At 45.8% G+C, this 23,822-nt stretch overlaps 1 protein-coding gene across 1 annotated transcript in view; it reads right to left on the bottom strand.

The window, feature by feature from the left end:
• Positions 1-2,684, bottom strand: part of LOC132576473 (protein mono-ADP-ribosyltransferase PARP12-like) — a 45,865-nt gene extending 43,181 nt beyond the window's left edge. The window contains exon 1 of the mRNA XM_060245643.1: positions 2,359-2,684. Coding sequence (XP_060101626.1) covers positions 2,359-2,684 — 326 coding nt within the window. The remainder of the gene's footprint in view (positions 1-2,358) is intronic.
• Between the last annotated feature and the right edge of the window lie 21,138 nt (positions 2,685-23,822).

Raw genomic sequence — 23,822 nt, 5'->3', positions numbered from 1 at the left:
TTTAACAATTTCTATTTAAAAGAAAAACACAGCGAAAAGGCTGTAACAAAAAAAAAAAGTTTTCTGTTTTGGAACTCTGTTGCCACATCCTGTTCTCCTCTGCAGAGCAGGAAGTACTTCTAAACAGAAACTTGAGCCAAGCTGCTCAGGGCTTGTCTTCACAAGCACGCATTTGGGGGGGGGGGGGGAGAAGAGAAAGGGGAAAAATTATCTCACCTATTACTACAGAAGATGTGAGAGAACTCAAGCCAATAAAACCCCTCCCCTGGAATCTCCCACATGCTTCATTTCCCTTACATACCTCATAACCATGATTACAAGATGCATAAGGAATCAGACCAGGGGACTCATGAGATTCTTGCTTTTGATTCCTGAGAGGTAGTGGTGTTGGATGCAAAGAAGTAGGAAAAGCATTGGGGGGGGGCATCAAGCCACAAATTACTTCTGGCAACCCTATGGGGTTTTCAAGGCCCAAGACATTCAAGAATTGGTTTTACCCCACAGAGTTGCCTTGGGACCCTGGACTTCTATGGTGGTCTCCTATCCAAATACTGACCAGGGCTGACCCTGCTTAGCATATGAGATCGGGCTTGGCTGGCCTATCCAGGTTAGGTGAACAAAGCAGGAGTCAATTTCACCTTTAAGACCAACCAAGTTTTATTCAGCTTTTGTGTGCTGTCTAAGCACACCTCATCAGACGAGGGGATCAGGTACTGTGATACCTGATCCCCTCGTCTGATGAAGTGTGCTTAGAGAGCACACAATAGCTTATGTTCTGAATAAAACTTGGTTCGTCTTAAAGGTGCAATTGACTCCTGCTTTGTTCAACTGCTTCAGACCAACACAGCTGCCCACTTGGATCTATCCAGGTTAGGGCAAGTATAATCTTATGGTACTTTATATGTTAGTGAACATTTGTGACATAACCACTACATCTGCTGCATAATGTGGCAGGCACAAAGAGAAGGGCACAAGGCCCCTGAAGGAGAGCCTACTCAAAGATAAAGCAGATCCTGCCAACAATATTGGCTGCCCACAGCCATGCCAACAGTGTCTCTCTCACAGACTTTCTGAAGAAGCACTGCTAACAGATGGTCTGAGGTCAGCCTGACTCATTGCACATTCCACACAGCTGATAAAAGTGAGCTGGGACTCCATAAAACCTATGCCGCAATATTTCTGGTTTGTTTTTTAAGGCACTGCTATACTTCTGCTGGAGCAATGCTCAGTGTTGTTTTGGCTACATCATATAAAATGTAATTCTAACCACACTTCTCTGGGATTAAACAACATGGAACCTGAGGGTAGACCTGTTTAGGATTGCTTTTACAGTTGATCCCACCCAACCAATCTGCAGGAGAGCAAAACACCCTTAATGTAAACCAATGGAGAAAAAACTCAAGAATTCCTGCCCCATCATCATTATATAAACAAATTCTTTTGTCTTCAAGTCACAGTGCCCCCCTAGGGTTTTCAAGGCAAGAAACATTCAGAGATGGTTTGCCATGCCTGCTAGCGACACAACCCTGATTCGCCTGGTGCTCTCCCATCAAAATGGTCGCCAGGGCCAGCCCCGTTCAGGCTTCCAAGAACTGAGGTTGGGCTAATTTGGGCCATCCAGGTCAGATATACAATAGATGAAACGGGGGCCAAAAGAGTCACAAAGGGAAGACATAACCTCCTGTTGAAAGGCTTGCAAAGGGCAAGCACTCCCTAAGAGAAAAGTCTGGATGTGGTTTCATCTGAATAGGTTTAATTCGAAAAGTCCTGGAAACCCACTGGAATGCTGCCTATACTGGGAACTCAAACTCTTCTGAACTTTTCTGGAAGAAACAGAGTTTTCATCTCTCTGTAAAGATCAACGTTATTGCACTGATTAGCATCGCGCTGCTAACAAAATACAATAAAGCTAAATTATTTTTTGTTTAAATGACGGCAGTCAAACGCTCTGCGCCACAGGCCAACCCAACATTTTAACTAAAGTCCAGTCTTTTAACAAATGGCCTCTCCCCCTGTGTTTAAGACAAAGGAGGGAGGGGCCAGCAGAGTGCGACTCGTCTTTTTAAAAATCCGGAAGAAGTACAGAGCTGGCTCTTCATTCGGAAACAGCAAACCAGATGAATGCTTTCTCTCCGCCGTTTTATTATCACGCCCCTTCGCTAAAGCCGTCCACAAGGAACTCCAGAGAACTTGGTGCCTGGAGTTGAGGCCACCGGTTGCGCTCTCGGACGCACCGACTCGCGAATGAATCCCCAAGTGGGGATGGTACCCAAGAAAGTACACACACAAGTGGGCAGTACTCCCTCAAGAGGGAACCCAAAGGCTTCCGTTTCCCCGGCCCCGCTGAGGCGGCCTCACCTGGAGCCGTCATGCCGGCACCCCCCGTACACGAAGTAGCGGCAGAGATGGAACTGGCCGCACTGTCCGGCGCACTGGCCCCCGCCATGTTCCCGGCAGAGGCGCGCCCCGGTGACGCCCAGCACCACCCGCTGCTCTTCTCCGCCGCCAGCCGCCGCCGCCACCACCCGGGTGACCAGCGCAAACTTCGTGGAGTTCTCCAGCACCCGGGCCAGGCGCTTGGAGCCCTCCCGGCGATGCAACCGCCGAGCAAGCGCGTCCTGGGCCAGGCAGCCGCCCGCGGCGCACACCTCCCGGAGCGCTTGGCTGCTCAACTCGGGTTCCATCCCGCGCCTCTCCGGGAAGCACCCCTGCCCACAGGGCGCGCCCTTGGCCGCGCAGCTGACCCGTCCCCGTCCGGCTCGGAAGGCTTCCTTGACTGGCTGACGCGCTCCCCTCTCGCTTCGTAACTAGGGAGAAATGAAACTAAAAGCGGCCCGGCAGCTGGTCTTCGGAGCCACGCCCCATCCGGACTGCCGCACGGTTTCCTACTGGAGCCGCTGAGCCCAGCCAACGCGGCCTCTGCTCACTCAGCCGGTGTGGGGGAAGGGGAGCCCAAGGGAAAAGCAAAGTCCCTCCTTCCTCTTCAGTTTTCTTGTAATTGGGCCCAAAGCAAAACCAATTCTGGCCGAGCCATTTCCCTCTCTTCCACGCCGTCAGTTGGCAGCGTCGTCGTGCAAGATGAAAAACAGGAAAGTAGTGAGGCTTTCATGGCGAACAAAGTGTTGTTCCTGTGGAAGCTTTTGGTTTATTCATTTGGTTTGTTTAATCCACTTATACCTTGCCTTTTTCCCACAGTGCACAAGTTCTTGTGCAGGAATACTTGTCTTTCAGCTGCCAATTTTAAGTGCCAGTATATGACAGACATTTCGTGTATCTCATAGAATCATAGATTCTGTCATCTAGTCCCAACCCCCTGCACAGTGCAAGAAATTCACACGCTCCCGTCTGCTCCACACCCAGAAGACAGCCAAAAACAACAGCAGCCCCCCCAGGATCCTTGGCAAAACTGGCCTGGAGAAAAATTACTGCCTCACTATACTACTGTTGATACACACCAAAATCGTATTTGCCTTTTTAGCTACTGCATCGCTGCTGACTCATGTTCAGTGTATGGTCCACTAAGACCCCTAGATCCTTTTTGCCCATACTACTCCCAAGAGAAGTCTCCCCCATTCTATAACTATGCGTTGGAATTTTTCCACCCAAATGCAGAATGTACCCCCATCAAAATCCATTTTATTTGCTTTAGCCCAGTTTTCCAGCCTGTCAAGATCATCCTGTATCCTGACTGTCTTCTACTGTAATTGCTATCCGTCCCAATTTAGTATCATCTGCAAATTTAATAAGCATTTTCTCTATTCCGTCACTCAAATCATTTATAAAGATATTAAACAAAACAGGTCCCAGCACAAATCCTTGAAGTGTTCCCATTTGTCACTCCTCTCCAAGAGGATGAGGAACCATAACATCAAAAGAATGAATTGTTGCTTATGTATTTATTTCATTTATACTACTTTTCTCCTCAACAGAGACTAAACCAGGCTTCCATCATCCTTCCATTTTACCTTCTCAACAACCCTAACAGGAAGGTTAAGCTGAGAAAGTGTGACTGGCCCAAGATCACCCAACAAGCTTCCATGACATGAGTGGGGATTCAAATCTATTACATCCATGTAAGTGGTCTGTATAGAAGCCCCATGGTGCAGAGTGGTGAAGCTGCAGTGCTACAGTCCAAGCTCTCTGCTCACGACCTGAGTTCGAGCCCAGTGGAAGAAGCTGGGTTCAGGTAGCTGGCTCAAGGTTGACTCAGCCTTCCATCCCTTCCAAGGTCAGTAAAATGAGTACCCAGCTGGCTGGGAGGAAAGCATAGATGACTGGGGAAGGCAATGGCAAACCACCCCGTAAAAAGTCTGCCATGAAGACGTCATGATGCGACGTCACCTCAGAATCAGAAATGATTAGTGCTTGCACAGGAGACTACCTTTACCTTTAAGTGGTCTGTGTGCTCAGAAAAAATGGTTAGTCTGAAAAGGGCCATTACATTCTGGTTTATTTTTACTGCAACAGACTAACGCTCTAACTGTTGGAGGTTACTGCACAGAACTCTGTTCTTCCAAGGGAACCAATCCAAGGCCGTGAAACTTCTCAGTCCTCCCAGAACTGGAGGGCAAAAATAGCAATCACTGGTATGTATCATACCTCAGTGATGGCTGAAGTTATGCAGTGGCACCATCACAACTCAATCATGTCTAACAGAAACATACCTTCAATATATAGGCACCTTTCTACTGAATAATGTTTTGGACCAAACTAGATGTGATAACTTCCTCGCTTCCAGGTGATAGCTGGACATCTCCTGGGGTTACAATTGATAAGGCACCAGAGATAAATTTGCCTGGAGAAAATGGCTGCTTTGGAAGGTGGATTCTGTGGCATTGTACCCCACTAAAGTCCTACCCCATCCTCAGGCTCCACCCCAGTCTCTCCAGGTATTTCCCAACTCAGAGCTGGCAAGCTGTTTTTGTTTCACATGGTCTGCCTTGCTTACATCCAAAGCCTATAGGGGGGGTGGGGAGGAATCTCCAATACAAGTGTTTCTGACATACTATAATTTATACTCAAGGCCTGCTACCTCACCATATTCTTTCAATATCATATAATTCTGGACAGGTGTGGGGAGCTAGTCAGCCTTGACATTCTGTTGACAATGGAAACAAAAGAAACCACAATATTTTTATTTATTTATTTGTTTCTGTCAATTTGTAGTCCGCCTTTTCCTATAGTGGGCGGACTACAAATTGAGTCACCAGCTCCAAACTGGGAAACACCTGGAGATTTTGGGGGTGAAGCCTGAGGACGGTAGGATTTATGGAGTGGAGATACTTCAGTGGAGTATAATGTCATAGAGTCCACCTTCCAAAATGGCCATTTTCTCCAGGTGAACTGATCTCTGTTGCTTGGAGATTAGTTGTAATCTCAGGAGATCTCCAGCCACTATCTGGAGGTTGGCAACCCTACCACAATAGGCAGCCCCCCTTTTTTGTTCCATTAAAAATAATGAGGGGGGGACTTTTTTCTTTGCAATATCTGTATACAGCTGAGCATTGTGTAAAAAATTCCCCCAACTTTATCTTGTTTACTAAATTAAGAAAGCCTGTTCCAACTTGTCTACTTGTTCTACATACGTATCAAAACAGGAGATTTATTGGCTTTTTAATTACAGAAATCTCATGTTCTGGGCTCTGGGGACCCTGGGGAAAACATGAAATTGCTGGGCATTGTGAGCTTATGGGCTTATCCATTACATATAGGTAGAGTACACTTTATCTTCTGAAGAAGTGTGCATGCACATAAAGGCTCATACCTTGAATAAAACTTATTGGTTTTAAAGGTGCTACTGGACTTGAATTTTGTTCTGCTGCTTCAGACCAATATGGCTACCCACCTGAGGTCAAAGGATATCACCTTTGTAAAAAAATGATCCTATTCTGCATCATAGCTGTACGTGTCTTATAGAATACCATAGGCAAAAATGGTTAAACCTTGTCGCCAAACCTTGTCCCCAAAAATGGTTAAACCTTGTCCCCAAAGACAGCTGTACATGTCTTATAGAATACCACAGGCAAAAATGGTTAAACCTTGTCCCCAAAGCAGGTTAACAGTCAAGGACACAATGGGAAAATGAGTGAGGAAACCCTTCAGATATGCAGACAAAATGAAAGTGCAGAAATACAGAAAGGAACAATGTACAATGAACAACCTTGAGTACACTATATGAAAATGATAAATTCCAATAACATATTCAACAGAAGAAAACGATGTCAGTTTTCACTATTCACAGAACATAAATTGTTTCAGAGGGTAGCCATGTTGATCTGCAGTAGAGCAGCAAAATTCGAGTCTAGATGTGACTGAAGTTGGTTCCCAGTTCCTTGTTCCTGATGATGTTTCTTAATTTAGTCATGAGCCTCATCTATCACTGCCAGATCCTATTTCAGCTCAATTTATGCATCTTGGCCCTTCCTAGTGGCTGCCCCCCTCTCTTTTCCTATAAGTAGGACTTGAGATTCTGTTACTTGTATCTGAAAAAAATGTTCATGCACACAAAAGCTTATACTTTGAATAAAACTTTGTTGATCTTAAAGGTGCCACTGGACTCAAACGTTCTGCCAGATCTAAAGCTACTGTTTCTTCACTCTTGTCCACACATTTGGCCCTTCACTTTTTTCAGTCTTTGGTGGGGTGCTTCCACAGAGCCATCACAGAACAATCTAATTCATGGGGGTGCCCATTAAGAAAGCATCTTCAGTTGCTAAGGAACACTATAATTCCTTTTGTCATGAGTTCTGGCTTCCCTTAAGGCTTTAGGTGGAGCCCACAGCCTAGGATTATTTACAAACCCAAACAAAGAGGAAGGAATGTCTGCCCACTGAGGTAGGCAAACACTGAAAGATTTGAACAAAGTTTTGAGACCAGTTGCACCTTTAAGACCAACAAAGCTTTCGTGTGCATGCCACACACACTTCTTCAGATACACTGATATACTTGAAGACATGTGAGTGCACACAAAACTTTCCCGGTATTGAAGCAATAAAACTTTGTTGGTCTTAAAGGAGCCACTGGACTCAAACTTTGTTCTGCCACTTCAGACCAACACAGCTAACCCACTTGAATCTACTGAAATGCTTGTTTAGTCTTTAATCTTGGTTGCAGTTTGGAGTGGGAATTAAGCAAACAGGTCAAAAACTGCACAGAAAAGATAGATCTTTAGAAGGGAGAGGAAAACTAATGTTGATTCCTCTGTATAACTACAGAAATAAGCAGGATTCTTGGGGAACCTTAACAAAATTTCATTTTAGCAAATAATTTAATAGAATAGAGTTCACTTTGTCAGATGCATGTAGAATGGGTACTCAGCTAGGCATATATACATGTGTGTGAGAGAGGTTATAAAGAATAAATTAACAGCAGGGATAATAATCCTGTGCAGAAGTAGGATTGCCAGTCTCCGGGTGGTGGTTAAAGATCTTCTGAGATTACAATTCATCTCCTGATGAAAGAGTTCAGTTCATATGATGAAAAAGGCTGCTTTGGAAGGTGGACTCTATGACAGGGGTGGCCAAACGGTGACTCGGGAGCCCTATGTGGCTCTTTTACACATATTGTGTGGCTCTCAAAGTTCCCACTTCCTCATCAGTCATCTTGGAGAAGGCATTTCTCTCTTTAAATAATTTTTCCAAGCAAAGCCAATCACTTTTCCAAGGTAGCTTGGAAAATGTATTAAAAGTTACTTTCTTTCCACCTCTCCCCCCACGCTTCCTTCCTTCCTTCCCTCCCTCCCGGCTTTCAAACATTTGATGTTCATGTCTTGTGGCTCTCAAACATCTGACATCTATTCTTTGTGGCACTTACGTTAAGCAAGTTTGGCTACCCCTGCTGTATGGCGCTATATGCCAGTGAAGTCCCTCCCCTCCTTAAACCCTTCTCAGGCTCCACCCCTAAAATTTCTCAACTGGAATCTGACAATCCCAAGAGACATTGGCATGCCTATAAAAGTTCATGGCAAATAGGCAACTAAACCCAGGACTCCCCAACCCTAGTCCTGCTCTCTGACCACTATTTGATGCAGCTGAAAAGACAGAAGAGTAAAAGAGAAGTGTATGAAGCAGAATTTTAGCTGAGGGGATGGGGAGGAATATTGTGCATTGGTAAGTGTCATGATTTATCTGCTGGATTGAGTGAGCAAATAAGAGAGAGAAATAAATGAAAGCCATGCATGTGTGTCAACAAGATGGAAGAGGATGTTTTTGATGGATGCGGGGGGGGGGGCTGAAGAAAGGAAGGCTGGGGAGGAAATGTAAATAGTTCCATTCTGGAAATGATGTTTTGTCCAAGTGGGTGAATCAGCCAGAGGGGTGGTAATGAAGAACTGGGCATAAAGGCTGAGATCTGGAATAGAGAAGTACAGTTTACAGGCTGTACTGAAAGCCATGAGATTATATGAGGTTAACCATTGAGAGAGAGCATCAAGAATAGAAAACAAAGAAGTGAGTTAGGGTGAAGACAGAGTAAAGATCTTTGGAAGGCTGTATCAATAGTTTGTAACCTGACAGCCAGTATTAGCCAGCCTGAGCCTGCCTCGGCAGGGAGGGCTGGATATAAATATAATAAAATAAATAAATAGACTATTGGACTAGGATTGGGGTGACATGGGTTCCGATCCCCACACAGCAATGAATCTTATTGGGTGGGGTTGCTAACAACCTTCAGAGGAAAGTGTTCTGTCCCTTTAGTTGAGGCTTATGCAAATAGGCAGATAATCCTTTTCATGCCAGGGAGGTCAGCAACATCACCTGGTAAATAATGTCCCATTCAGCCTCCATTAATGGATCAGTATACTTTTCTTCCAACTTGTTGGCAACCCTGTCATTGAGTGACTGGGGCCTTCAGCCTAATGTACCTTACAACTTTGTTATGAGAGCAAAACACAAGAGAGAGAGAGGACTGCACTGAGCTCCTTAGAGGAAGAGGAGGGGGAAAAACCTAGTAGCATTTTTCTTAATTCAGTCCTCAGGCAAATTAGAACTGGTTGGGGGATGGGGAGAAATTACGCTTTCCCATATAATCAAATTTCAGCTTCCTGAGTCCATTTCAGGCAGAGATGGATTTACAATTAGGCCAAGTAGGAACTGGCCTATGGGCCCCCATACCTGGGCCAGGTTTTCTCCCTGTTTTTCCCCCTGCTTGCAGCCCTCCCAGCCTGCACATGCAGCGGCAACTGAGCCACTCTTTGCCCAACTTGCCTGCTGTGGCTGGTGTTGTTGCCAAGTTTGCCTCTTTCTGTCTCTCCCCCACAGCTTTGTCAAAGGAGCTTTTGAGAAGATGCCTGCATGCTGCAGCAGGGGGCTGCAGGTGGTGGGGTGGGCACTCCAACTCTGAGATAATTTGCGAGAGGCCCCCTGAGATTGTGACTGCCTAGGGGCCTCCATAGGGTTTAATCTGGCACTGATTTCAGGTCAGGCAAATGGAGCTTGGGGGAAGTTTCAACCCCTTCCCCATCATACCTTGGTTCCAGTCTGAATCTGTGGCCTTCCTTGCCCAATACGTAATTATTTTTTTTTTAAAAAACCTGGGAATTCTGTTCATGGAACTCTCAGTCTTTCATCTGGTTTGTCCCAAAGAGGGATACATTGCCCCTTTCCCTTTGTAAATGTAGCTCATTCTCCAGAGTAATTAAAGACTTTCTCTACCACATAGCCAGACCCTTAAAATAGGTCAAGAACAGATTCATACGTGTGAAAGTTTTGCTGCATTAGAAACATATGTTGTGTTGAGTCTCCCCAAGCACAATAGCTGCAGTACTTTAACTGTGACTGAATGGCATTATTCCTTTTCAGTGATTATATTAGCCATGCAAAAGAGGAAATTACATGTAGAGTGATCCTCTCAATATGCATGGTTGCCTTGCCATGTGAACAGGGCAATGCATGTATTTTCTTGCTTTGGTTCACACAATTGGAAAAGCCAAATGTTTGAGGGTACTCCTTCCTGCATACTGAAGCTGTTGCCCTTTACGCACAAAATGGAGACCAGGTGGATTGTACAGTGTGTGTGCAGCTTCCTCCTCTGTGTAGAACCAAGGTGTGCTGGTGGAACAAAAAGATGTTGAGGAAGCAGAGGAGACTCTTTGGTGTTTAGCTGCCATGATCCACCCATGTGTGTTAAGTGTCATCAAGTGGTTTCTGACTTAAGGCAACTTTATGAATTCATGACCTCCAAATGTCTTGTCATTAACAGCCTTACTCACATCTTGCCAACTGAGAGTCATGGCTTCCTTGACTGAGTCAATCCATCTCATGCTGGGTCTTCATCTTCCCCCCCTCTTTAACTATGGAGGCCCAGGTAGCAGCCACTGCCAAATCCGCTTTTTTCCACCTTTCCTGCTGCCTTCAACATTTCCTAGAATCATGGTCTTTTCTAGTGACTCTTGTCTACTTCATAACAATAGTTTGAAAACTCTGCTAAGGTGGCACATAGTATTTCCTAAATAAATGAATAAATTAAAAGCAGAAAATAAATCCAGAGGGATGCTTATAAATTATTGTGCCTTGGAGTCTGCATTCCATTTACAGCTGAATATGAAATTGAGTTCCTAAATGTGATCTGTCTTTGTCTCTCTCCTCTCTCACACACATATGCTCCAGCCCACCCTCTCAAACATTGTAAAAACTGACATGCAGTGGTACAAGAAGGCCAGCCTGTGGAGCTAGTGACTTTTCTTCACCATCAGAGCTTCTCGGAGAGACTGGCTGATGTGATATTTGCTGCTCCTCACAAAACCAGAAGCTGAAATGTTGGAACGATGTAAATATTTTAAGCAAATACAATCATATAAACATTAAAGGAAAAATTCATCTGACAACCAATTAAGAAGGGAAACTCATAATAAAAGAAAACCATCATGCAAAACACAGTCTATTATGTTTTTAAAAAATTAAACCATGGGCAACCAAGCACAACCTTATTGAAAAAGATAAAGTCTGGTTCATACATGTAGGAGAATGGGTTGGTAGATCCCTGAGGTGCAGTACTTTAGACTGCAGGTTCTGGATTCCAACTTTAAATTCCCCTCACGTAGAAAAAAAACTATGCAATTGCAAAACTAGCACAATAAGAACTAAAGTTTTACACCCATTTCTTTGCTTGCAGTACTGATGTATTATTTGCATGGCGTTTTAAACATAGGAGTACACTTCAAAATAAACCCCCTCCATCAGCAGGTGGAATTCACGACCACCTGCAGTCTTCTGCATGCAGGAACTAGGCATGAATGCAGACAGATCTTAAACTGCCCTCATGACTAAGATCTCAAGGCTGCATGCTTTCTTTCCTGGTTCAGATGTCTGCTGCATAACTGCCAGGGTGAAAACACTCCAATCTTTTTATCAGTGTCAAACAGCAATTTAATCACAAAGATGTAATATTAGAAAAACATTGAGATTAAGCAGAACCCTGCTGATTTACTATTGGAAAGAAAAAAATTAAACCTATTATTTTAATGGCATAAAACCTGAACTGTTTAGCAACAACCAGCAGAGCCTGGAAGGCCCACCAGGTGCAGTGGGAAAGAGTCCAAGGGCCATCTCTTGTTTTCTAACCATCCAGCTGCTCTTGTGTTACAAGGACAGGGACATATCAGTGTAACTAGAAGCAGAAACCTACTGTTCAGTACTGCATAACACTGCAACCCTATGCGGAATAACTCCAGTTTAGACCCACTGAAGTCAACAGGTTAAAATTGGAGTGATTTTGCATAGAATTGCTCTATAAATTGCTTCTTTTGGGCAACAACTTCTTCCTTTCATGTCCTGTTCCCATCAGATACAGGTGTGATGCATGAATGTTTTATCGATCTGACCAGTGTTTTATGGATCAGAGGCTGTGAAGACCTGCAAATCTGACCTTTGTATATCCTGGCTAATGAAATCAGACAGGAAACAAATACTGTACGAGATAAGGATTATAATTGAATACATGGGGGACCCACAAGGACTCATTTTCCCTTCTCCCACTATTTCCTGTTTCTCTTCCCTGTAAGTTCCTGATAACCTCCCCACTTTTCCAACTTTCTTCTCTCCTTCCCATGCAGCAGTCAACCTACTCACAAAGATGTAATATTAGAAAATTGCACTCCCCTCACCACAGGCCTGGTCTTCAGCTTCCCTTCTCCTGGCAGTCTCTATCCAGGAAAACTATGGGTGAATTGCACAACACTGGGCTGAGTCCAGTGAGGAACCTGCAAAGTTCCAGTGGAACCTTGCAGGGTGCACCTCATTTTCTCTTATATCCCACTTCCCACACCACTTCATCTTTCCCCTCTCCTGACAATTGCCATAACCTCACCTTTCCCTGCTTCCTTCTACCCCACTCACCAACCAACCTACCTTTTCTCTTCCCCCTCTCTTAAACTATATTTTTTATTTACTTCATTTATACCACTGCCTTTTTCCATAATGGGAACCCAAAGCACATTACATTATTCTCCTGTCCTCCATTTTATCCTTTTGCCACAACCCTGAGGTACATTAGGCCGAGATGTTGTGACTAGTCCAAGGTCACCCGTCAAGTTTCCATGGCAGAGTGGGGATTCAAACTTGGATCTTTCAGAACCTAGTATGAAACTTACCACGACACTACACTTTTTTTGGGGGGGGGGGTCTGCTGTTGAACTATAAAGCAGTCAGTCATGGACTGAAGTATACTGTTGTGTCTGGCGTTTGTCCCAGAAAGTACAGCACAGCGCACCTGTGGGCGGTGCCTGGAAGAGACGAATGCAGCCCGCCTATGACGATCAGTGGCGGGAAATTTAACTGGCCAGGATTGGACCTGACCAGGAAGAAGGTTGTTCCAGGAAATGTGTATAACAGGGGACCCAGCCCCACCATGTTGTCTTTGTGATGTACTCACTAATAAAGCATGTTGCCATCTGAACATCTCCGACTTCAGTACATTACACTGGCGACAAAGGTGGGATACCGGTGAGCAGAGAGCAGCCTCCAGCCGCCCACAGGCCCTGCGATCCGAGCTCTAGTGCTTCTGCGGCCAAGGTCATGGCTACTGCTCCCGGACAAACCCCACCGGCATTCAACGTCACTCGGCTGACTTATGGGAATCATGGGTGGACCAGATCAACTACTACATAGAGCTGCACAAAATGGAGGTAGCAGCAGAGAAGAAGGCGCTTCTCCTGAGTTTGTGCGGGGCTGAGACCATCCAGCTGATGAAGCGACTCATCGTGCAGACCACCCTCGCAAGGGCAACCTACAACCTGCTGGTCAAGGCGATGATGAACCACATGGTGCCACAGCCGTCCCATCTCACACGCAGGCACACATTCTACACGAGACAAGCTGAGTCCGCCGCCGAGTATCTTGCAGAGCTCCGTGGATTAGCCCTGAGATGCGATTTCACGGGGGACCTGGAAGAGATCCTGCTGGACCATTTCGTGTTTGGCGTCCAGGAGGAGAAAATGTGCTGAAAGTTGCAAGCATATGATGACAAAGACATCAACCTCGCAAAAGCGCTCTGACAGGCAACCGCCTTCAAACAGATGCACACCAGCCCTTCCGCGAACCAGACCGCCACTGCCTCAATCTCGGACGGCTCCGACAAGGAAGGGGCACATCAGCTTCGCCACCAGCCACGCAGCAGACTGAAAACACCAAACCGACCACAGGCAGCGGAGAAGCCAAGCACCAAGTACGCCAGCCATGGAGACCTACATGAGCGCCGAGACTGCCCCTACCGTAACGCGGACTGCAGAAGCTGGGGAAAAGTGGGCCACATCGCCCGAGCTTGCAGGGCCAGAACCAACAGGAGGCCTCAGTCCGCACACCACAATGCGACAGATGCACATACGACGGCCGCAAACCGCATCCAGGTAATGAACTTGCCCCAGGACACACCTGACAAGGTAAAAGTGCAGGTCTTGATCAAGGGGGGTCCCTGCCTAATGGAATCGGACACGAGATCCTCCATCTCCATTATTTCGGAGGAGACCCTCAGTAAACTCTGCCCCCACAACCGGCCGGCCCTGCAGCCCGCAGAGTTCATATTTCGGGATTTTCAAAAGAATCCAGTGCAGATCATGGGGTGGGCCAGAGTTAGGGTGGAGTTCAAAAATTTTAAAGGGGCCCTGGACATTCTTGTGGTGAAGCACCGGCTCAGCACTCTATTGAAATTGGCTTGGTTTAAGCCTTTGGGCTTCAAAAGTGTACAGGTGGACCACATACAGGCCCACAATTTTGACCAAGTGTGCCGGGAGTTCCCGGAAGTATTTGAGGGAGCTCTGGGAATGTACAAGGGGCCACCTATCACGTTGCAGCTGGACCCCATGGTTAGGCCCTTAAGGCTGAAGATTCCGTTTGCCCTTAAGCCAGAAATTGAGGCCAAACTGGACCGCCTCATGGCCCAGGGGTGCTAGAGCTCATCTCCCATCCCACTTGGGAAACCCCCATAGTCACCCCAGTCAAGCCAAACGGGGATGTTCGCATTTGTGCAGACTACAAATGCACAATTAATAAAGCACTAAAGGACCACCCATACCCCGTCCTAGTGGTCAGCCATGTCCTCGCCTCCCTGGCCGGTTCCAAGATTTTCGGGAAGTTGGATTTGGCCCAAGCATACCAACAACTTCTGGTGGATGAGCAAACGGCTGAGGCTCAGACCATCATTACGCACTAGGAAGCTTTCAAGCTGCGGAGGCTACAATTTGGGGTCTGAGAATTTTCCAAAGCTTAATGGACTTTCTCCTTAAAGGGATTCCCAACCCTTTTTTGATGATGTTTTGATAGCTGCGCTCGACGCCGACGAGTTCTGCTGCCGCCTTCGAGAGGTGCTCCGCTGTTTCCAGAAAGCGGGTCTCAAGGTGAAGCGGGAGATGTGCTCGCTTGGGGTGCCAAGGGTGGATTTCTTGGGGTTTGCGGTGGATGCCGCAGAAATTCACCCAACGACCGTCATGACCAGGGCGATAGTACAAGCCTCGGCCCCCACTGGCAGGGCGGAGCTACAAAGTTTTGGGGGGCTTCTGAACTTTTACCACTCATTCTTACCCCACAAAGCAGCCCTGGCCAAACCCCTACACAGACTCCTAGATAAGGGCGTCCCATGGGTCTGGGGGGAAAAGCAGGCCGCGGCCTTCCAGGCGGTCAAGGATATCATCGTTTCAAATGAGGTACTCCACCATTTTGACAAGTTTCTCCCTGTGATTTTAGCATGCAATGCTTCCCATTACAGAGTGGGCACCGTCCTGGGCCACCAACTCCCGGACGGGAGAGAGGTCCCTGTGACTTATTACTTTTGCACTTTGACTCTGGCTGAGCGGAACTACGCCCAAATAGATAAGAAGGCATTGGAAATTGTGGTGGGCATATACAAATTCAACAACTACCTGTATGGTAGATGCTTCATGATTGCCACAGACCACAAGCCATTGCTCGGCCTACTCACCCCAGACTGCCAGACACCGCAGGTCCTGTTGAAGCGGATCCTGCAGTGGAACGAGTTCCTCAACTCATACACCTACAAGCTCGTCTACCGCCCTGGCAAGGCAATGGGCCGCCACAGAAAGACCTGGATCTGGCCCCAGCCCACCATGTGATGCTCCTGGAGTCTCTGCCAGAGCAGCCCCTCCACACAGCGGAGGTAGCCAGGTCCACAGGCAGAGACTGCATCCTTGCATGCGTTTCAGACTGGGTGGGGAGGGGTTGGCTCACAGGCAAAGTGGACGCTGCATTCAGACCGTTTGTTTCCCACCGGGAAGAACTCTCCTTACACAAAGGGTGTATTCTTTGGGGCAGCAGAGTGGTAGTCCCTCCCCCACCCTTGAAACCTTGCACGAGATGCATCTGGGGATAGTTCGTATGAAAGCTCTGGTGTGGAGCTATGTATGGTGGCTGGGAATGGATGAAGAGATTGAGGAGTGGGTTAGGAGGTGCCCGCCCTGCCAAGAATCCCGGCCAAATCCGCCCAGCGCCCCCGTTCACCACTGGAAATCCAATCAGGTGCCATGGCCTGGCTACACTTAGACTTTGCAGGGCCATATTGGGGCAAATATTCTTTATCTTGGTGGATGCTTACACGAAGGGGCTGGAGGTTATCCCAGTTGCTTCCACCTCCACCACAGCCGCAGTCAGAGGCTTACAGAGGGTTTTTTGCACCCACGGAATCCCTGACACCGTAGTGACAGACAACAGCACCACGTTTACCTCCCGGGAGTTCCAGGAATTCCTGAATAGGTACCTCATCTGCCATATATGGTCCGCTCCCTTTCACCTGGCCACTAACGACCAAGCGGAGCACATGGTTCGCACAACCAAGGAGGCCCTTGGTCACATAGTCCAAGGGGATTGGGACCACTGACTGTCCGCCAACCCAGCTACGGGCATAAGCCCTGCCGAGTTACTCATGGGCAGGCAGTTAACCACCCGGCTAGATAGGTTACACCCCGACCGGGCCCCAGACCTCTGCAGCTCCCCCGAGACCAGGGAGGCCACTAGGGGGTTCTTTCCAGGGGATCCGGTCTATGCCAAGAACTTTGCGAGCGGGCCAGAGTGGATACCAGCTCGGGTGCTGCAGCTCGCTGGGTCCCGTTCTTACGAGGTCTTTCCCTATGTCTACCCCCCTCTTTGGTTCATTTAAATTGAATTCAGCCTATCATATTTACTAGGAGTTTGGGGCAACACCAGTATAAGGCCATCTATGCATGTGCAGAGTACAGTTTTCCAGCTCCTACTTCCCCCCTTTCTGTGAGTAGAGGGGGGTATGAACACAGTCTGCTTTCTTAAAAATCCTTTTCCTTGTTTAAGAAAGCAGACTGTGTTCATACCCCCCTCTACTTACTACAGCTTAACAATCTTGAGCATATTACACAAGGGGAAACAAATGTGGTATACACAGGCTATAGCAGATAAAGGAAAACAAAAGAAAACATATTAACTAGTTTAACATTAGAGTTACAAGTCATTACCTCAGTGCTTCTCCATTAGACAGATAACTGGAACAAATGCGTGACCTTGGTATCTCAACAAGATGGCTCAGATCAGCCCACGTCCAATCCTAACTTTGTGGGACCCTAGCACTCATACCCCAATTTTACACAGTCTTGTACAGGTCTTATGCATTTTATTACCCAGTTCATGCATTGGCAACTGCCATCTGTCATGCCCTTCCTGGCAAAGTTATCTCTCTGCAGAACCTCATCTCCCTGTTGATGGTAATTTGAGCATTTTATGGCCCATTTCTCTGAGAAAGAGTGTGGTTCCCAGAGTATTGAGAACCCCTTTGTAAGCCTCAAAGCACTTTCTATAACATGGGCGTTTGTTTTTCCATGACAATACACTCTGCTCACAGTTATGGCAAATATTGGTGAAATTCAGATTGGTTTTCAATTTTCTCCTTACTTAAGGGCTAAATACATTCTCTGACAAAGCAAGAAGCAAAGCAAGGGATTTTTAAAAATTATTTGATGTATTGATTAACCCCAAATGTGCTTGGCTTTTTGTTTACAAAATGACAGCTTCAGCATCTTTGATGAAAATTAAAATGCTTCATGGGGTTTTCTGTATTTTTCAGATATCTTCCTTGTAGTTGTGGTTTTGTAGTGTTCCCCTCTCGATGGGACTTCCCAACAGAAGGCCATTGCCTTAGGTTATACTGGGCCAAGGAAGAAGCTGCTTGAGAAGTATTGCTGAGTAGCTCTGATCTATACTACGTTATTGCAGTCATGTGCAGGAATGAGCATGCTCACCATTTATGCTTCACTTGTCCTTCCTAGGCAACCCCTGTGGAATCTTCAGATATACAAGCAGATCTGGGCTCTGGTTCAACAATAGGAAAATGAGATAGTGGGACTAAAGAACACAGAGAAATGAAGACATAGTAGATACTCCTCAGCTTTCAATGCTTGCATGCTTTGGAAGATGTGAAACATCGAAATTAAACACTGAGAGCCAGTGTGGTGTAGTGTCAGAGGAACTGGGTGACCCAGGCAGGGATGGCATGTCCAAGTAGGTCAGGTAGGCATTTGCTAGGACACCACCTGGCCATGGGGGCAGGCTGACCCCGCCATGCATGCCTCCAGCGCCCACACCACCTTGCTGCTCTCGGGAAAGCCTGGAAGGCAGGCTCCATGGAGTGCATTGTGCACCCGCCGCCTGGCCACTTTCGCCTTCCCCAGGTCTGTGCTTCCGAACTGCCAACTGGTGTTCAGCATCATGCTAATTTACCATAGCCCTGAGAGTTTTGTGTACATGTCAGACAATGGCAGTACGGGGTGAAGACAGGGAATGTTTTCACAAGCTATACGTATGCCTTTTAGGCTGTAATCCTCTGTGTGTGAATTTAGGAATAAACCCTCTTAAACCTAATGATATCTATTTTTCAGTAAATATACATGAGAATGGGTTAGGGTTACTGGCTCTGGGTGGAGAAATAGCTGAGATTTTGGAGGTGGAGCTTGAAGAGGATGGGATTTGGGGACATGACAGAATTCAGCAAGGTAGAATGCCATAGAATCTTATCCTCCAAAGCAGCCATTTTCTCCTGGGGAACTGATCCGGAGATCAGTTGTAATAGCAGGAGCTCTCCAGGTGCCACCTGGAGGCTGGCAGCCCTAGCATGGGTGCATTTATCCACTGGTCTACTTCCCAATGTTGTTAACTTCAGACTGTCTTGATTCACATGTGAATGAACCAGATGGCAGCTTTGGACATATCCTCTTCTTTCATGCATCATGAACCAATACATTTCCCCCTGATATTTCAGTGAATCATAGTTTGCTGTTATGAACAGGGAAACTGATTTGCAGCCATGTTCCAAAAAGGGTGGCCAACCTCCAGGTGTGGCCTGGACACTTCTATGGATTACAACTGATCTCCAGGTGACAGAGATCAGTTCCACTGGAGGAGATGGCTGCTTTGGAGGGTGGACTTCATGGCATTGTACCCTGCTGAGGCCCCTCCCCTCCCCAAACCTTACCTTCCCAAAGCTCCACCCACAAAATCACCATGTATTTCCCAAACCTGACCTGGCAACCCTAAATTATGCAGATCAGGATTGCAAACTGGAAACAACTCACAGGTGTCTTCCATAGCTTCTATAGTTTTTCCATTTGCTAGTGTGGCTGCTAACATAGCATACCAGCCAGCAACAAGCTTCTGGTCAGCATGCTTCCTCAGCAGTGCTTTTTTAAAAAAAAATGGTGACTGAATATCACTATATCTGTATTCATTATATCAATATATGTATCAGATTCTCTGAATTACCAGCTTAAAAAACGCTGTGCCTATTTTTTTCCTTTGTGGAGTTATGCATTTTCTATTATATCTCTGCAATTAAAGGGGGTACAGAGCCAGTTTGGTGTAGCGGTTAAGTGTGCAGACTCTTATCTGGGGGAACCGGGTTTGATTCCCCACTCCTCCACTTACAGCTGCTGGAATGGCCTTGGGTCAGCCATAGCTCTCGCAGGAGTTGTCCTTGAATGGGCAGCTGCTGTGAGTGCCCTCTCAGCCCCACCCACCTCACAGGGTGTCTGTTGTGGGGGGAGAAGATATAGGAGATTGCGAGCCGCTCTGAGTCTGATTCAGAGAAAAGTGGGGTATAAATCTGCAGTCTTCTTCTTCTTAAAAAATGAAGACTGAGAATTCAGAAACCTGATAAATATGTTGGTATAATAACCAATCATTGATTTTATAAGGAAAAACTCTAGTGACAGGTAGAGGAAATGGCTATTGTGAGAAAATGATTGCTATGTGGACAGGCCCAGGAAAATGCAAACTTTCCCACCCAAACAGCAACCATTCAGACTTGCTGTGATATTTCCAAAAACTTTGGAGCAAAGCAGGCTTTGGAAAGATTGGGAAAAAGCCAGGGAAACCCTGAAAGATGCACAAATGTTGTGGGGAAGGAGGAAAACCCCCACTTCCCAGCAGCCTATTTTGCATGGCAAGCACAAACCATAATTTGCTGGTTCAGATACAACAGCAAAACTATTATCTATGGCAGACCAAGAAATACTTTGCTTGAGACATGTCAGAGGCAGTATGTAAGTAAGGCCAAAGCTGTTTCCATGCTACTTCTCCTTGAGCCCGACCATTACATATTACGTATAAACCAAGTGGTAGAAAGCAAAAGAGTGCTGCATTTAAATTGCAGGGCACAGATGTTCTCAGGCAGAGAGTTCCACTAGGCAGGGGCAAGGGCCAAAAAAGCCCTGGCCCTAGTTGAGGACCACCAGTAAGTTCTTATTCCTTGAGTGCAGCACTCTTCCAGGGGCATACTGAGAGAGGTGTCCCAAAGGTACATGGCTCCATGACTGCTAAGGGTCTTAAAAGTCAAAACCGAAACCCTGAACTTGATCTGGTGCTTCAGTTGAATGTACATCTGATCAATGTAACTTTGAAAAAAACATTTGCAGATGCAGGATGTGGAATCAGAGGAATTTCATGGAGCATGGTGGGTAGTGCATCGTGTGCATAGATTTACTTGTTTCAGAGTGCGAGATGAGTTGCATCTGCTCCCACTTCCTGAGGTCTGGGAATGGGAACAGATCCCAAGAAATGGTAACCTATCTGAGTCTCCCCTGCAAAAACTGCCCACTAAAGACAAAATAGGGACAAAAAGAATAGTAAATTTCTAGGGACAAGGAAGGAAAGCAAGCAATGAAGAGAGAAGGAAAGCAAGCAAGAATGAACCCTGCTAGATGAGGCTAGGAGTGCATCTAGTTTCAGCATCTTGGGAACCCTCTGCACACCTCTTGCATTTCATGTTGGATGAAATGTGAGGTTAAATGTAATATATAACACAGCCTCTGAACAAAGAGGTTCCTCTTTCTTGCCATAATTTATAGCAGCCGGGGGACTTTGTCACAAGCTTTTTTGAAACCCAAATATGTAATTTTTACAAGATTGCCCAATTTACATGTTGGTTGTCACCAGGGCTTTTTTGGTAGAAAAAGCCCAGCAGAAACTCATTTGCATATTAGGCCACACTCCCTGACACCAAGCCAGCCGGAACTGTGTTCCTGTGCGTTCCTGCTGGGGGGAAAGCCCTGGTTGTCACTATCAGAGAATTCTAACACACTGGTGGACAACAACAACAAGGAAATACATGTCCTTTTGTAATTTACCTAGACTTGCAGAAACACCAGTTGTCAGGCAACTTTTATTACCTTTTATGGTTATCCAGACCAAATGGCCTTCTAAATTGTCACACTGTTCCACCATGTGATCCCAGCTCTGTATGAGTTTGCCCTCTTAATCAGTAAACTGCATGTATTTCAGCCCACTGTACCTGATCCTCTTGTCTGAAAAAGTGTGCTTTTAGCACACGAAAGCTAACTTTGTTGGTCTTAAAGGTGCAAGTTGACTCCTGCTTTGTTCAACTGATAAAGGAGGACTTCTGTTTGCAGGAGCCAAGCAGATTCTTCCCCATCAAAGCTTCTGTATGCTCAGTAAGTCTGTTGTTACTGATGCTTCCCATCGATTTGGCTGGAACAGACTTTAGGCTTCCAGAGCTATATTTTTCAGCATGTCCCTGTCATATAATGGCTTCTGGCCTCTCACATGAGAGCATAAGAAGCTGCCTTACACGGAATCAGACCATTGGTCCATCAAGGTCAGTACTGTCTAATCTGACTGGCAGCAGCTCTCCAGGGTTTCAGGTAGAGGTCTTTCACATCACCTACTATCTGGTCTTTTCAGCTGGAGATGCTGGAGATTGAAACTGGGACCTTCTGCATGCCAAGCAGCTGCTCCAGCACTGAACCACAGCCCTCCCTTAATAACTAGGAGAGGTGAGGAGACTTCTCACAACCAATATAATTTTTTTTCACAACCAATATAATCTGTTTTTAAAATATGATATTCCAGTTCCCCAGGAAAGAGGCTGATTTTAGCAGCATTTCATATATTCTTATTAGAAGATTAACCATTTCATATTTGACTGTCAGTGTGGTGTAGTAGTTACAGAATGTCCAACTACAATCCAGCTGACTTGGGTTCAAATCCTCTCTCAGTTACAAATATCACTGGGTAACCTTGGACCAGTCACTCTGTGTGTGTCTAATTTATCTTACAGGATTGCCATGAAAATGAAATGGAGAAGGGAAGAACCATGTATGCTTCTTTGAGCTCACTGAATGAAAAACACGATAAAAATTGGATAAGTGATACAGGGTGGTAGAGTTTTCCTGGGTGCATGTCACACAGAATTGGTGGCATTAATTTCAAATGATCCATAAAACTTCTACTTCTGATATACCAGAAAAAAATTGTTCCTTAAAATATTTAGCAATATTTCTTACAAAAAAAAACAAAAACCTTGCCTTATAGTCAACCTACTCATGTTACATTTGTGCCTTTTGATTTTCCTCATTTGGTCAAGACTTCCACTTTTTAAAGGAAGCCCCTTTTCTTTTAATAGTTTCATTGACTATGCTTGTTTACCGTGCTGACATGATCTTTTGTTTGCACTTTTCTGATTTATGGTGTGCATTTTAGCAGAACTTCCTGTGAAAAGTCAGTGTGGTGTAGTGGTGAAGAGGGTCAGACTAGTATCCAGGAGACCCAGGTTCCAATCCCTACTTGTGCCATGGAGCTTGCTGGATGACCTTGGGCCTGTCATGCACTCTCAGCCTAACACAACTCACAAGGTTGTTGTGAGAAAGAAATGGAGGAGAGAAGAACGATGTAAGGGGCTTTGGGAGTGAAAGGTGGTGTCAAGAAACTGGTCTTTTGAAGCAGTGCAACTGTTAATGTTCCATCTCCCTTTGAGCTTTATTTTTAGTGCCCTAGCAATGCCAGAGCCTGTGGACTGTGAAGCCCTCTCTGCTAGACAGTACCAACTTTATTATACTGCCTGTCCCTTTGGTGCCCATCTTCTTAGTTTGTGTGACAAAACATCCTTCTGACTGCAGAGCAACTGTCTGGCTCCTCAGGGTGCAAATGGTGGCCATCTTTGCCCCCATACTTTGGTCTTCTGTTCCCTGAAGCAGATGACCTTGTCTAGTCAATAAGAAAGCAACTTAGTTACCCAGCATACATACCGGTAAATCACAGAGCAAGAGTGTCATGTTAGCAGTTGTTCCCATGAAGAAAGAAATGGATTTGGTATTTACAGTGTCATCCTAAATAGAATTACACCCACCTAAGTCCAGTGATTTCAACAGATTTAGAAGGTGTAAATCTGCTTCAGACTGTAATGTTCATTCTTTGGCCTCCACTTCAACTGAGTTCCCCACATTTCTGTTATTATTTTCAAGAGAAAAGGGGGAGGGGAGATTAAAGGTACAACAGTGTGAGGGACCACTATTTACCTTTTACAGTTATCATTATCATCTCTGACTGGGCCCTTTCAGCACATAAAAAATATATAATCTTGTGGCAACTTAAAGTGGCAGAAATATTTGTACATTAGATCCCGCTTCATCAGATGTATAAAATATGAACATGAAAGCTTGTGCAGTAAATCTGATAGGGTCATAGAACTCCATTCTTTTTGTTGTTCCAAATTATGTATACTTTGCTGTGTACTGCTGGACAAGAGAAAAAGCATCTACATGGGGGGGGGGGTGGAATCCAAACATGGCAATTTGATTTTAAGATACTTAGCATGTAAAAAGCTTATGCTTAATAAAGTTACCTGTGTCAAAAGCAGAAACCTGTATCTGGAGTTAGGGTCACTTAATTAGGAGTTAGGTTCGCATTTCAGAAAGCTCTGAGAGAGAGAGAGAGAGAGAGAGAGAGAGAGAGAGAGAGAGAGAGAGAGGATAAGAAGGCTATAAGGGTGAGGATTGGCTGGGGAAATTGCTGAGAATTTCTGAGTTTGTGTGATTGTGTGACTGCTGAAAATTCTGAGTTTGTGGT

The sequence above is a fragment of the Heteronotia binoei genome, chromosome 8 (assembly GCF_032191835.1).
Source record: "Heteronotia binoei isolate CCM8104 ecotype False Entrance Well chromosome 8, APGP_CSIRO_Hbin_v1, whole genome shotgun sequence".
In the NCBI taxonomy this organism is placed as follows: domain Eukaryota; kingdom Metazoa; phylum Chordata; class Lepidosauria; order Squamata; family Gekkonidae; genus Heteronotia; species Heteronotia binoei.
This window is presented reverse-complemented; position numbering and strand designations above follow the sequence as displayed.